The 13,300-nt window shown below is 39.1% G+C and overlaps 2 protein-coding genes across 3 annotated transcripts; both read right to left on the minus strand.

Moving 5' to 3' along the window:
• Nucleotides 1–2,076: 2,076 nt before the first annotated feature.
• LOC127661638 (P2Y purinoceptor 2-like) lies at nt 2,077–8,584 on the minus strand. Of its 2 annotated transcripts, none has more exons than XM_052152445.1 (4): nt 8,496–8,584; nt 3,938–4,889; nt 3,482–3,518; nt 2,077–2,545 (listed from the first exon to the last, which is right to left on the minus strand). In XM_052152445.1, the coding sequence occupies exons 2-3, from the start codon at nt 4,875–4,877 to the stop codon at nt 3,484–3,486; spliced, it is 975 nt and encodes a 324-aa protein (XP_052008405.1). In that variant the 5' UTR covers nt 4,878–4,889; nt 8,496–8,584; the 3' UTR covers nt 2,077–2,545; nt 3,482–3,483. The 2 variants fall into 2 exon arrangements, with proteins under 2 accessions (XP_052008405.1, XP_052008404.1); XM_052152444.1 differs by having other exon boundaries at nt 3,903–4,889.
• Nucleotides 8,585–11,686: 3,102 nt separating this feature from the next.
• Nucleotides 11,687–12,691, minus strand: LOC127661284 (P2Y purinoceptor 2-like). The gene has a single exon (XM_052151918.1). The coding sequence runs from the start codon at nt 12,680–12,682 to the stop codon at nt 11,687–11,689; it is 996 nt and encodes a 331-aa protein (XP_052007878.1). The 5' UTR covers nt 12,683–12,691.
• Nucleotides 12,692–13,300: the final 609 nt, after the last annotated feature.

Genomic DNA, 13,300 nt, shown 5'->3' on the forward strand with positions numbered 1-13,300 from the left:
TCTGAAGAAAAATTGTCAGCTTCACTACTCAGGACAAAGCAGGGACACATGAACAATTATTACACAAACAGTCACTGATCACCGACGCGACAATGTTGAGACAAGTTCAACTTTATTCAAATGAAGAGCGACTTACGGAAGCGACAGCCAATAGGAGAGAAGACGGGAGAGCTCACGTGATCCTTCTCTCTCTCTCAGCTCCTGCAGTAACAGAAAGATGGATGAAAGGCTAATTCTTGCTGTTAGCAATTTCCCAGTGCTCTATGATATGGATATGGTATATCCAGCCACAGCTCTTGCACCAGTCGGTGGTACTTGCCGTGCTGACTCCGAGATTGAATGGTTTTGTGGACCCAGACATGAGAAGACAGGTCCTTGATACATAAATAGTTACAATTATGGTTAATGGTTTAAGTTTATTAGTCTTTTTATCTTGATTATAGTTCTGTCTGTTATTGGTTGTCTTTTTACCCTTGTCCATGTATTTATACCCTCATGTTTGCCATGGTTCTTGCAGGTATTGTGTAAATGTAGCATTGTTTGGAGGTCAGGTCTTATGTTTCTGTTCAAGGTTTTTGAATTACACATATGAAAATACTGCACTTGGGTTCTTCACATATTCCACACCTATTATGAACCCAGCAGTTCAGCTCCTATGCCTACGTCAGGGGAATCATCCCCTGGAGGAATATGTAGAGGACTTCTGCACACTGGCATGCAGGGTGGACTTTTCCCTCAAGTATTTTTCCTTTTTGGGCTGAATGAGCCGGTCTCCTCCCTGATGCCTGAATTACCCTCAATCTGTCTCAGTTCATTTATATAGCCCTACAACTGAGCAGTTCATCTTTCACTGTAGGAGTGGCTGTGGAGGAACTATGCACTCCTACAGTGACTGCCATATCAGAGCCGTCCACCTTCATGGCCGCCGAGCCAGAGTTCCCCGTCACGTCGTGGCCGCCGAGCCAGGGTCCCACGTCATGGTCAACGAACCAGAGTCCCACCTTCAGCCACGCCTCGGCCTGCTCCATGCCATGTCACAGCCACGCCTCGGCCTGCTCCATGCAATGTCACAGGCCCTCCTCTGCTTCACTGTCCAGGCTTGCCCCTGCTCCACGGTCCAGGCCTGCTGCACAAGCCATTGCCCACGCCTGCCATGGCCAGCGAGCCAGCGCCAATGCCTAACATGGCCAACGAGCCAGCATTGGAAACCTCGTCTGTCCCAGAGCCAGCGTTGCAAGCCTCATCCATCGCAGAGCCAGCGTTGCAAGCCTCAGCTGCCACATTATGCCATGCTGCCATTCCTACCTCATCATGCCATGTTACAACGTCTGCCATGTCAAGTGGCCCTGCCTTGGTCCTCCAAGCCTCCAGCTCCACCCTGGCCCTTCGAGCCTTTGGCTACTCTCAGGGTTCCCAGTTTTCCAGTTTCACCCCTCGAGCCTTCCATGGACTTCCTTCCTCCGCCCCTTGAGTCTCTCATGGCTCCAGCCTGGTCTCATGCTCCATGCCCTATCTTGCCAGGCCACGCCTCAAGGACCCAATCACCCAATTTTTATTGGCTGTCTTGTTACCCTTGTCCATGTATTTATACCCTCATGTTTGCCATGGTCCTTGGTCAGGTATTGTGTACATGTAACGTTGTTTGGATGTTAAGTCAAGTCTAGTTTAGTGTATGTTTATGTTCACAGTTTTTGGATTACACTTTATGAATAAACTGCACTTGGGTTCTTCACGTCATCATCGTATTTGTCTGCGTGTTATTCCCTGCCAGCCAATGTTAAAATCTGAGCTACCCTAGTTAACTTCTCAACCTATCATTGGGAATGCCTTTGTGCTAATTAAACACACTACTTCTTCTTCGGAACACTGAAATGTATTCCTGTTGTCTTTCATTGGAAATGCCGCTTTATATGGTTTTTGTATCCTTAACCATGGAATGCATGACCCAAAAAACCTACAAGAGTGCATAAAGAGGGTCAAAATGACCCCTATGTTTTCAATAGATTTCTTCCAAGAAAGGTTGTCCTGTTTATATCGTTATCTTCAATAATTTAAGAATTAGAGCATTCACAATGGTTTAATGTTTAATTCATGTTTATTTGCTCACTTTTAATATTTTAAAGTTAGTTTTTTTTTTTGTATACAATGAAAGTAGATGATACATGCTCCAAAAAGAACAAGAAAGTACCACAGAAGTACAATTCATGCACTATATCAAATCTTCTCATGCAACCTGATACCGTTGTGTGACGAACAGACTGGAAAGCTTGCCTTCCATTTAAGTATCCAAATGTTGCTCATAATTTCACACAAGTTTGCTAAAGCCCTCTGGTTGAGAACCGCTGTTATCAAGAACTAATCATTTTTCTGTGTTTTTCTTTGTTCTTTCATTGCTGCCTTTGCTCAGACAGAACATAGTAAACTGAGAGAGATTTGGCATTTTCACACCTTTGGCTCGAATGTATTTGAAGTCTTCCTTTAAAGGACAGAGGAACACATCACTGGTTGATCCAGTGTCTATAAGCTTTTCCATTGAAGTGCAGATCTGTCAGAGAAAAAGACAATTAAATAATTTCTAAACATAACTTCCTTTACCAGATGTGTTCATTGGTTTGATAGGGCATTAATAATACATATTTAATTTTGTGCCTTTTGTGGGTCTATTATTACAGTTCTGTTTAGTTCAAACAACTTGATGTCATGTTAATCAGAAAGTGATCAATTTACAGTCTAAGACTTTGTTCAGACGAGTAGCGAAAATTCTATATTTTTGGCTCTAAATGGATTTGAGTGAAACCTAAATCTATCAGTCTAAACTGCAACATTTTTGCAAAATGATTTTTTTGTGGTTCTTCATACATATCATAGCAGTTTCCTGGTTATATTAACATTTGAGGCGCTACAACAATGACTTTTATTCACGTAAACGGCTGATTATCAGTTTATAAACCTTACTTTACACTCTGTTAAGTACTATCTTATGACATAAAAAACTTTAACTATAGTGCAAAACTTGTAAGGTGATACATTTGAATATTTGTATTATATAGCCAACTACATATCCAAGCTTGTTCAAATTGCACAACAACTGTAGCACAACTGATACAGCGATGTACTTGTAAACTAAAGGACTGTAGTCAACAAATGAGCCAAGTGTCATAGAAGTACCACAAAATTACGTAGTTGCTAAAATATTTTTGCTTTTTATGACACTCTTGGTTAGGTTTAGCTTTAAGGTTTAGGGTAGGGAGATCGGTTTTGTTGATGAAAACTCGATAGAGCATTAACCTTAAATCCCCATTTATTTGGGAGAAATTTGAGCGCAACACAATGGACATTTCATCTTGGAACTGTCGCAATACATGTAAGAAACCATTTCCACTGTTTTCACCATCATTTGAGACACAACATGTAGGCAACATCATCTACACAATGCTTAAAGGGATAGTTCACCCAAAAATCACCCTCATCATTTACTCACCCTTATGCCATCCCAGATATGTATGACTTTCTGTCTTCTGCTGAACACAAACAAAGATTTTTAGAAGAATATGTATCATAGCTCTGTATGTCCATACATAGATAAGCATAAACATAATCTCTAAGACTCCATTGGTCTAATTAATGTGTTCTGAAGTGATCCAGTTGGTTTTGAGTGAGAACAGACCAAAATAAAACTACTTTTTCACTGTACAGTACATCTTGCCATTGCAGTCTCTAGGCATGATCATGATTTCAAGCTTGATAACACTTTCTAGTGCTTGATGCAAATGCAGAGTGTTAGATGGCACTATGGGACGTGTAATCGAGCTTGAAATGATGATTACCAAGTAGACTACTGTCAAGATCTACAGTTAAAAATGGAAAGCTTTAATCTAGTCAACAAAGGAGTGATGCACAACCATGCCGTTCCCATAACTCCCAGAGGTGGACACACTTTTGACTTTATTTGAACGTCGTCTTCTTCTTCTGAAGCTCTGTCCTGCCATGAAGTAGAGTATTGGATCGATGCAGCTGTTGAAGCTGGCCAGAGGACGTGTGAGATTGTAGGCCACATTAGAGTACTGTATCAAGCAGTTCTGCTCGTCCAGGAATCGGAAGACATAGTAGATACTGCGGTTCAGGTGGTAGGGCAGAAAGCATATCATGAAAGTAATAAGCACAATTATGATCATCTTCACCGACTTCTGCTTGGAGCGCTTTGACATGGAACTTCCAACAATGCTGAGTTCCCGAAGCTTCTGCACCATCAAGATATTGCAGACCAGCACCACCCCAAATGGTAGGACGAAGAGCAAGAACATGACTACCAAGCTGTAGACAATGTAATAGCTGTAGAGCTCTGGGACGGTGGTGTCATGGCACACCTGTACATCATTGTTATCTTTTGTTCTGGAGAAGTAGAGTATTGGTGCCTGGAAGAAGAGCATTGTCACCCATATTCCCACCGAGATCAAACGAGCACCACGGGCATTCAGCCAGTTCAAAGAGCGCACCGGGTGGCAGATGCCCAAGAATCGGTGCAGACTGATGCAACTGAGGAAGAGGATGCTTCCGTAAAGGTTTGTGTAGAAGAGAAAGCGAATCAGCTTGCACATCAGCTCACCGAACGGCCAGTCGTTCTCATCAGCGTAGTAGTGGATGAGGAACGGAAGGGTAAGGAGGTAAAGGGTGTCACAAACGTTGAGGTTGATCATGTAGATGGTGTTGGGCTTCCAGTGTTTGGTTTGGAATATGATGAAATACATGGCAGTGATGTTCAGCACCAGGCCAAACAAAAACACAAGACTGTAGCTCACAGGGAGGAGAGTGTACTTGAAGCTCTCGTTTAAAACACAGCTGTCATTAGTTGATTTGTTGCCATTAAGGGTTTCCATTCTGATCCAGACCTGCAGGGTAAAAAAAGGCAATGAATCAACAAGAAGCTTAAATTTACAGATTGATATTGATACAACATAACCAGAGATTGTTTTTGTTTTTAACAAATGCTGATTATTTTTATGATTAAGTGTCTGATAACCAATATGTGTGAACTATTTCTCTACTTTTACTTTGTATCTTATACTGTATGTGTCTTTTATTATATTCCTGCTTAGTTTAGATAACTGAATGTCATGTTTATCAACAATGTAGTGTCTATAAGAGCTTCGTTCAGAACATTTTCTTATTGTATATGACTCAAAACCACTTAGTTGTTTGTATGCTGTATATGTTCATATTATACATACTTGGGATGGATAAATGAGTTTTTAAAGTGGCACTAAATAGTGGATCTTCTAATCACACACCCAACACTCTCATTTACACCACAGAACGGCACATCATATTGATCAGTGCAGCAAATCAAGACACAAAGTAGCTTAAAACCTTCTGAGAATTTCCTAACAACTTCCTCCTTACATCAAATGGCAGCTGAAATGTATCATATACAAGGAAGAGGCTAGTTGTCATGCTTTTTATATTTGAATTATTAAATTATACATTTGCAACATATAAAGCAATAAAAGGTCACAACCCACATCTAACCTGACATTTATGAAAAATACCCTAGTCCTGAAAACAGTTCAATCTTTGGGTTAAAATATATCCTCATGATATATCAGAATCAGCTTTGATTGCGTTCACTTGTTTAACCATCACTTAATATAAAAATATGAAAATATTGGAATTTTAGCTTGCAATAAATTTTGTTTCGTCTGGGTACACGGATATGCTGCGTTCCATTCAAGTTGGATGTGGATGCATTCACTTTATTGAGTAATATCGATAAATGTGTTAATTTCCACATTACATGATATTAAAACTTGTTTAACAAACGCCTGCAGAAACAGCTGTATAAAACATTATAATCTCTTTTGATATTGTACACCTGAAGCACAAATGCTAGCAGCCTTGTTTATCAGTTGGGTTGCTAGGAGACGTCTCTAAAGAGAGTCAAACACATGCTAAGCTAACAGGAGCGTTGTAGTTCCGAATATCGGGGAATGAAATGCATTTATGATCGGAGATATCAAGTAGGAATATCCCACATCCAACTTGAATGGAACGCAGCATATCCGTGTACCCTGACGAAACAAAATTTATTGCAAGCAACATTTAAATCTCAAATATTATTATTAGATTTTTACAGGTATAATAGACCTCCTTGGTAGATTCATATGAAAAACTATTATTTTTTTAATGTTTGTTCGGGAAACGTTCATTTTGTAAGACAGGGTGCCAATGTGTTTGCATTCAAAGGCAAAGAGCAAATGTATGATCTTTGAGAAAATCAACATATAATTGTCTCACAATTAGCAATTCTTCATGAGGCACCACACCCCACTGAGCGGAGACTGCAAATTCACACCTCATTGTTGCCCTACCACATCTATCCCATTCTCTCCTCTCTCCTCCTCATCCATTCCCCTTCAGCTCAGAATCACCTCAATATCACCTAAGAGCTGTATGTAACAAAAGTCTATATCTGATGTATACAAATAATGTAACTAGTGTAACATGTTTGGTATCATTTAAAATGTCTCGGTGCATCTGGTATAGTGCTCTTATTCCCAGGTTTGAAAACTTAATGACAACAAAGTTATAAGGTTTTTGCCAAATGCTTTATAATTCTGGAGGTCTGTCCCCATCCCTGCTTGTATGTTAATGAGGTATGTTCCCAGGACTTCCAAACCTAGCCAATCCCAAAATTCCCTTTGTTCATGGTTTGGGTATTTAAGGAGATGTGACACATTGTTCATGGTTCTCTGTAGCCAGATGATCCTACACAGTTTACTGTGTGTAATTTATATCAGGTGATTGCAATTCGAATTTCTTATGTTTTGATAAAATGTCTAAATTTGACATAATTGAATTCTGTCTGATTGGAATTGATGAATTGATTATGTTACCTGGTCAATAAATTGTCAACATTTGATTTTATTCTGACTGACTCTGACATTGTTTTTCCCAAACAGATTAAACGATTCGTATGTTACCGCAAGTCTGCGTCAGATTAGTGACGACTAATATTTGGCATCGATTCAAGTGTACTTGGTTTGCAAAGACAAAAAGGGAATTTCCGTTTAGAACAGCGAACGCTGCTTGACCAATCTAAATTCGGGTGTCTAACCTCTGTTTTAATTTGATGTTTCTCCAGATAAGTGTACGTGGGAAACCACGCATGGCCAATCCAAAGCTATTACAAGAGAAGTTATGTTGGTCAACTTACATCTGTAATAGTGGCCGTGACCTCTACTGAAGAAAACGTTAAGTTACATTCAAGTGTATGCAATTCCATGGGGCTATACTGAAGTATCTTTGATTGTGTATACGTGAACGTGACCGATCTCAGGTATATAGCAATTACCTCTGTTTGATGATCCAATACTGGCCGCTTGTAATCGTGAGACCCGCGGTGTAGAGAAAAACACGCGAGGACCTCAAAGCGACATAGTTTCCTAATCTGAACGGGTAAAATATAATTAAAGGAGTTAAAAGAATAATCAAACATTCGCTCACTTTTAATGATACTCAGATATCATTAAAAACCTTTTTCATTTATGGAGTCAGATGAAATAACGAGAATACATAAGAGAAAATGTATTTCATTTAATATTGTTGTGTTGCGTAACAAGAAAGACAGTAACGCGCAGAGACCTTCACCCGTATCATTGGAGACCACCATTGGACCGATAAACGGGCTTACAATTTCACAAAACAGTCATGCTGCAGTTAAAATTAGGCTTGCTTGAGCATTAAGTGTGGTTTCAAGTTCTGGCTTTCGTGCGTGGATGTGTTTTTAAAATGTCAAGTGGTATTACTAGTTTGATGCGACAATGTTGATGCCCAAAGGCATAGAGTGTCTTATTCATTGTGAAACTGTGTTTTTTTAATGGCATGAATCACACTGAAGCCTATCATACTTTTAATGTATGGCCCGCCACTGAAATTACAGCATTTAAAACATGTGTCAACCTGCCCGACCTGACATTTATGCAAATTCCCAAGTCCTGAGAGCATAGCTAAGTTTTCATGGTACAATACATCCTCATATCTAATCACATTTACGTGTTTACCCAATAGTTTTACAAAAAAAAAGTTGTAATTTTAGTTTGGAGAATATAATTCACAAAATAATTATAATTTAAGACACTTTCAAAATAGTTGTAGATAAACAAGCATATGTTCAATTAGAGTTTCATCTCAAAACGTATAATTATTAATGAGATATAGCCCTTGAGGCAGCCTCCCCATGTGTCAACTAGACCTGGTCTTTTGTAGTACAGCGTATACTGTACTACAAAAGACCAGGTCTAGTTGACACATGTATATATATATATATATATATATATATATATATATATATATATATATATATATATTCCCACAAGCTACTGTGACACATCATTGAGACATCTTGATAGCTTTATCTTGATTTTATCATTTAATAAGTAAAGATGATCATATGCAAAAAAAATAAAATAAATTCAAATAAGCTCAAATACAAACAGTACCTGTTCAGTAGGTGCTTTCAAGATTGCAACAGCTATGTCTTCTCATGCTCTGCATGCATACCTGTATGGTCCTGCTCTACCACTGCCCGTTTATTCCTAAATCATTTTGCATTTCTCCAATGTGGGTGGTACAACTTATGTCTGAATGTGTCAGCCTGCTCTCATAGGCCAGTGCCTCAGCCAATGGCATTTAAGTCACTTAGACTGCAGCAAGACTAAAACGATTTGAGTATGCTGAAGGATTTTGTTGATGGTGACGTTTCCCAAACACTTCCCTTCTTTTTTGCGTATTCTTTCACTGTAAGATGCTTTATGCTTGCAGAATGGTGTAGTTACACATTCTACCAGAAGTGGATAACTAGACGATGCTTACCAGCTAAACTTTGAATGCTTTGTACATTCATTAAACTGGAATTTGAAAGTCAAGTTGAGCACATTGCATCGTGGGATACACTAGACACTGAAGAGTGTTGAAGCTTTTAACTGCACATTTAGCCCGTCATCAAAACTTTTGCAGAGTATATGGCAGAAGTAGTATGGGTAATATGCCATTCCAAACTCAGCATTTGTTTCCAGGCTGATTGGTGCATCCCAACCTATGGATTAAGACAGCCAATCAGATTAGAAGTGCCACCTTTTACCTAGTCCTTCACCATTTTGTGTGCAGTATGCACCAGATTGTTGTTGAACGGCTCTAATGCTGCAACTAAGTACATGGCATGGGTCAATGGCATGATGCTAATTTTTAGTCCAGATCTACTGAACTATTCAAAAATACCTATTAAAAAAATTGCAATTCACCACACATCACACAATTACTTGAATACACCTCTTCTTTGATGAGCATGCTTTCAATTTCTGAGCTCAAAGTAATTTTGATGTTTTTTTCTGGGGCTTAAAGTCAAATATTTTATGTGGTGTAACCATCCAGAGAACCCTTTAGATCCTCAAAACTGAGTGTGAAATTTTAAAAGAAAATCAGATGTTTTGAAATGTTTAATAAAATGCATATTTTGTTCAGGTCATGTGAGAAACCTTTTGACAAAAAAAAAACAAACAAACATTTTTACAGTGAAAAATTTGTTTGAAAACTTTTTTGAAATGAATGATTAAGTTGCGTTAGCTGAATGACACTTCAGAGCTACGGCGGAGGGCAAGATTTTCAGTGAATAACGACTTAAATTTAGTTTGCCCCTCACTTAATGGTATTGTATGGCTTCAGAGGACTTGAAATATAGCTCACAATTTACAAGACTTCTTTTCTTGTGCAGTCCATTTCCCAATTCATTTTGTTTAATGGAAAATAGCAGTTCAGGCAGTCTGCAAAATATCTTCTTTTATATTTGTTTGGGTTTTTTCTGCCTGGATTACCAATTTCTGCCCAGATATCAAGCCTGGGTAAGAATAGTGAGTGGGTGCTAGATCGGCCTGCCTGCAGTCCTGACTTGACTCCAATTGAGCATGTGTGGCACATTATGATGCGCAAAATAGAACAACGAATGCCCCGGACAATAATGCATAATGATTGAATGGGGGAAATTCTGCTTTCTAAATTTAACAAACTTGTGTCTTCAGTACCCAAACATTTAATAAGTGTTATTAAAAGAAATTGTGATGTACTATTGCCATTTTGGAATTGGGTATATGAAGTCCTTCGCACCTGCATGCCCATTATACCTCTCCATGTAATCCTTCAATCAGCAAAAGCATCTTGAGTGTTTAGATTCAGTCCAAAGCCAACCTACTGTTATTCTGAAGACTTATTTAAAAAAAAAAAAAAAGGGTTTTCATAATCTCTAAACTGAGACCAAAATTTATAACACTTACTACTCCTAGAGCTTTGAAGCTACATTCACCAAAATTGGCACAGTCCTTCAGACTTTTCAGTCTTTTAGTGTCCTATGTTTTATTAGCATTTTTTGCACAGCGGACAATCAAATATCAGAGAAATTCCATAGACTTGTTTCAGATGCGAGTAGTGCGTGGTGTCAAAGGTAATAGAACACATTTGAATCAATCATGCTGTCTAGACTGGAAGCATCTGTTGCAGTTCGTGGCGCCAACAGTAAACTAGTGTCCCGTTCCATTTTGCGCTGCACACGTTGGCCCTACTACTACCACTAACACAGATAAACAGTTTTGAATGTTCGTGTCGACGCATCCAGTGTAGACAGCCTCAAGCAGTTGCGTGACGTCAACTGATGGCGTGCCCGGTATAGACAGGGTGTTACTGTACATTGATGGAACGTTCAAATGGACAACGGAATGCTCGTTAATTCAAACTCACACGAGAGGCAGTTTGAACTCCACCCTCGGACATCCACACAGTCGGGTGGATTACATTTATGATGGCTATATATGCTTTTTGGAGGTTTACAATTTTGGCACCCATTCCATTGTATGGACCTACAGAGCTGAGATAATTTTGTTTGTATTCTGCTGAAGAAAGAAAGTCATAAACATCTGGGATGGCACGAGGCTGGGTGAATGATGACAGAATTTAAATTTTACGGTGAACTATTCCTTTATGTTGCTATCTGACTATGACTATGTGACAGTCTGTCTAACTATCTAGCTACCTAGCAATCTGGCTTACTGTAATGTTTGTATAACCATCAAACTTTTAAAACTGGTTTATACTTTTAGACAAGGCTTTCTCAAGCCAACATTAAATTTTGTCTTGACAAACTTTACTATTTATCTAGTTATACTGTACATTGTGCTTTATTTAATTAACATTGTGCAAATAACTCCCAAGAAAAGCAGGTGGTAAACTGAATTTTAATGAAAAGACATTTTATGCACATTTTCTATCCATCGTGGCAGCAATAAATAATCAATTTAGTAATGAGCAAATTATGTATAAGAGCATTATAACCTGGCATATATCCATATAGGTGGTGCAGTCAAGCGAACTTTTTGCATGTTAATGTTTGCATGCTTGCACATTAGTGGAGTGATGCTATACAGAACCAGCAGTATGTGAATCTGATCATGGTGGTCCACGGCATCCTTCATTTTATAGTGCTCTGTACATGCAAAAATTGTGTTCAGCACAGATTTAGCTAAAGCAGCACAGACAACCTCTGTAAATAAACTGTGCTTTTATCGGGCATAATTCATTCTTGTGTTTTTATTTAGCTATAAGCTGAATGGAAAGCTTTAATCTAGTCAACAGCTATAAACTTGCTCTAGTCAATAGAGGGCTGCGCATCCAAGCCCTTCGTGCAACCCACAGAGGTGGACAGATTTTTGGCTTGATTTGAACTTCTTCTTTTTCTGAAGCTCTGTCCCGCCATGAAGAAGAGGATTGGATCGATGCAGCTGTTGAAGCCGGCCAGAGGACGTGTGAGATTGTAGGCCACATTAGAGTACTGTATCAAGCAGTTCTGCACGTCCAGGAATCGAAAGACATAGTAGATACTGCGGTTCAGGTGGAAGGGCAGAAAGCATATCATGAAAGTAATAAGCACAATTATGATCATCTTTATCGACTTCTGCTTGGATCGCTTTGACATGGAACTTCCAACAATGCTGAGTTCCCGAAGCTTCTGCACCATCAAGACATTGCAGACCAGCACCACCCCAAACGGTAGGACGAAGAGCAAGAACATGACTACCAAGCTGTAGAAAAAGTAATATCTATAGAGCGTTGACTCGGTGGTGTCATGGCACACCTGTACATCATTGTTATCTTTTGTTCTGGAGAAGTAGAGTATTGGTGCCTGGAAGAAGATCGTGGTCACCCATATTCCCACCGAGATCAAACGAGCACCACGGGCATTCAGCCAGTTCAAAGAGCGCACCGGGTGGCAGATGCCCAAGAATCGGTGCAGACTGATGCAACTGAGGAAGAGGATACTTGCGTAAAGGTTTGTGTAGAAGAGAAAGCGAATCAGCTTGCACATCAGCTCACCGAACGGCCAGTCGTTCTCATCAGCGTAGTAGTAGATGAGGAACGGAAGGGTAAGGAGGTAAAGGGTGTCACAAACGTTGAGGTTGATCATGTAGGTGGTGTTGGGCTTCCAGTGTTTGGTTTGGAATATGATGAAATACATGGCAGTGATGTTCAGCACCAGGCCAAACAAAAACACAAGACTGTAGCTCACAGGGAGGAGAGTGTACTTGAAGCTCTCGTTTAAAACACAGCTGTCATTAGTTGATTTGTTGCCATTAAGGGTTTCCATTCTGATCCAGACCTGCAGGGTAAAAAAAGACAATGAAACAACAAGAAGCTTAAATTTACAGATTGATATTGTAAATGAAAAATGAAACATAACCAGAGATTGTTCATTTTTTTTTATAACAAATACTGATTATGTGTATGACAACCAATATGTGTGAATTATTTCTCTACTTTTACTTTGTATCTTATACTGTATGTGTCTATTATAATATACCTGCTTAGTTTAGATAACTGAATGTCATGTTTATGAACAATGTAGTGTGTATAAGAGCTTTGTTCAGACATTTTCTTATTGTATACGACCAGGGGTGTAAAGTAATGAATCACAAATACTCATGTTACTGTAATTAACTACTTTTTCCCAAGAATTTAACTTTTTGAAGTAGTTTAAAATTGTATACTTTTACTTGAGGACATTTTAAGTGCTGTAACTGCACTTTTACTGCACTATTTTCCCACCGTCTGTGTTCGCTACTTCCCTGTCCTGATTTTATTTTTATCTATGAACATGATTGTCTAGGGAGAGTCTCGTGACTCCCATCCAATCAAATCACACGTAAAAAAAACTTGAACAACAGCTGTAGATCAGCACCAACTGTGGTGAATGCCTCAAGCACAG

Source organism: Xyrauchen texanus, chromosome 21, assembly GCF_025860055.1.
Source record: "Xyrauchen texanus isolate HMW12.3.18 chromosome 21, RBS_HiC_50CHRs, whole genome shotgun sequence".
NCBI lineage: Eukaryota > Metazoa > Chordata > Actinopteri > Cypriniformes > Catostomidae > Xyrauchen > Xyrauchen texanus.

Coding starts and splice junctions, on each gene's coding strand:
- LOC127661638 (XM_052152444.1), bottom strand. CDS start 4,877: ATGGAAACCCTTAATGGCAACAAATCAACTAATGACAGCTGTGTTTTA. Junction 3,519..3,902: donor GGAGTTATGGGAACGGCATG/GTTGTGCATCAC, acceptor TGTGTTCAGCAG/AAGACAGAAAGTCATACATA. Junction 2,546..3,481: donor ATATCTGGGATGGCATAAGG/GTGAGTAAATGA, acceptor TTTCTCTGACAG/ATCTGCACTTCAATGGAAAA.
- LOC127661284 (XM_052151918.1), bottom strand. CDS start 12,682: ATGGAAACCCTTAATGGCAACAAATCAACTAATGACAGCTGTGTTTTA.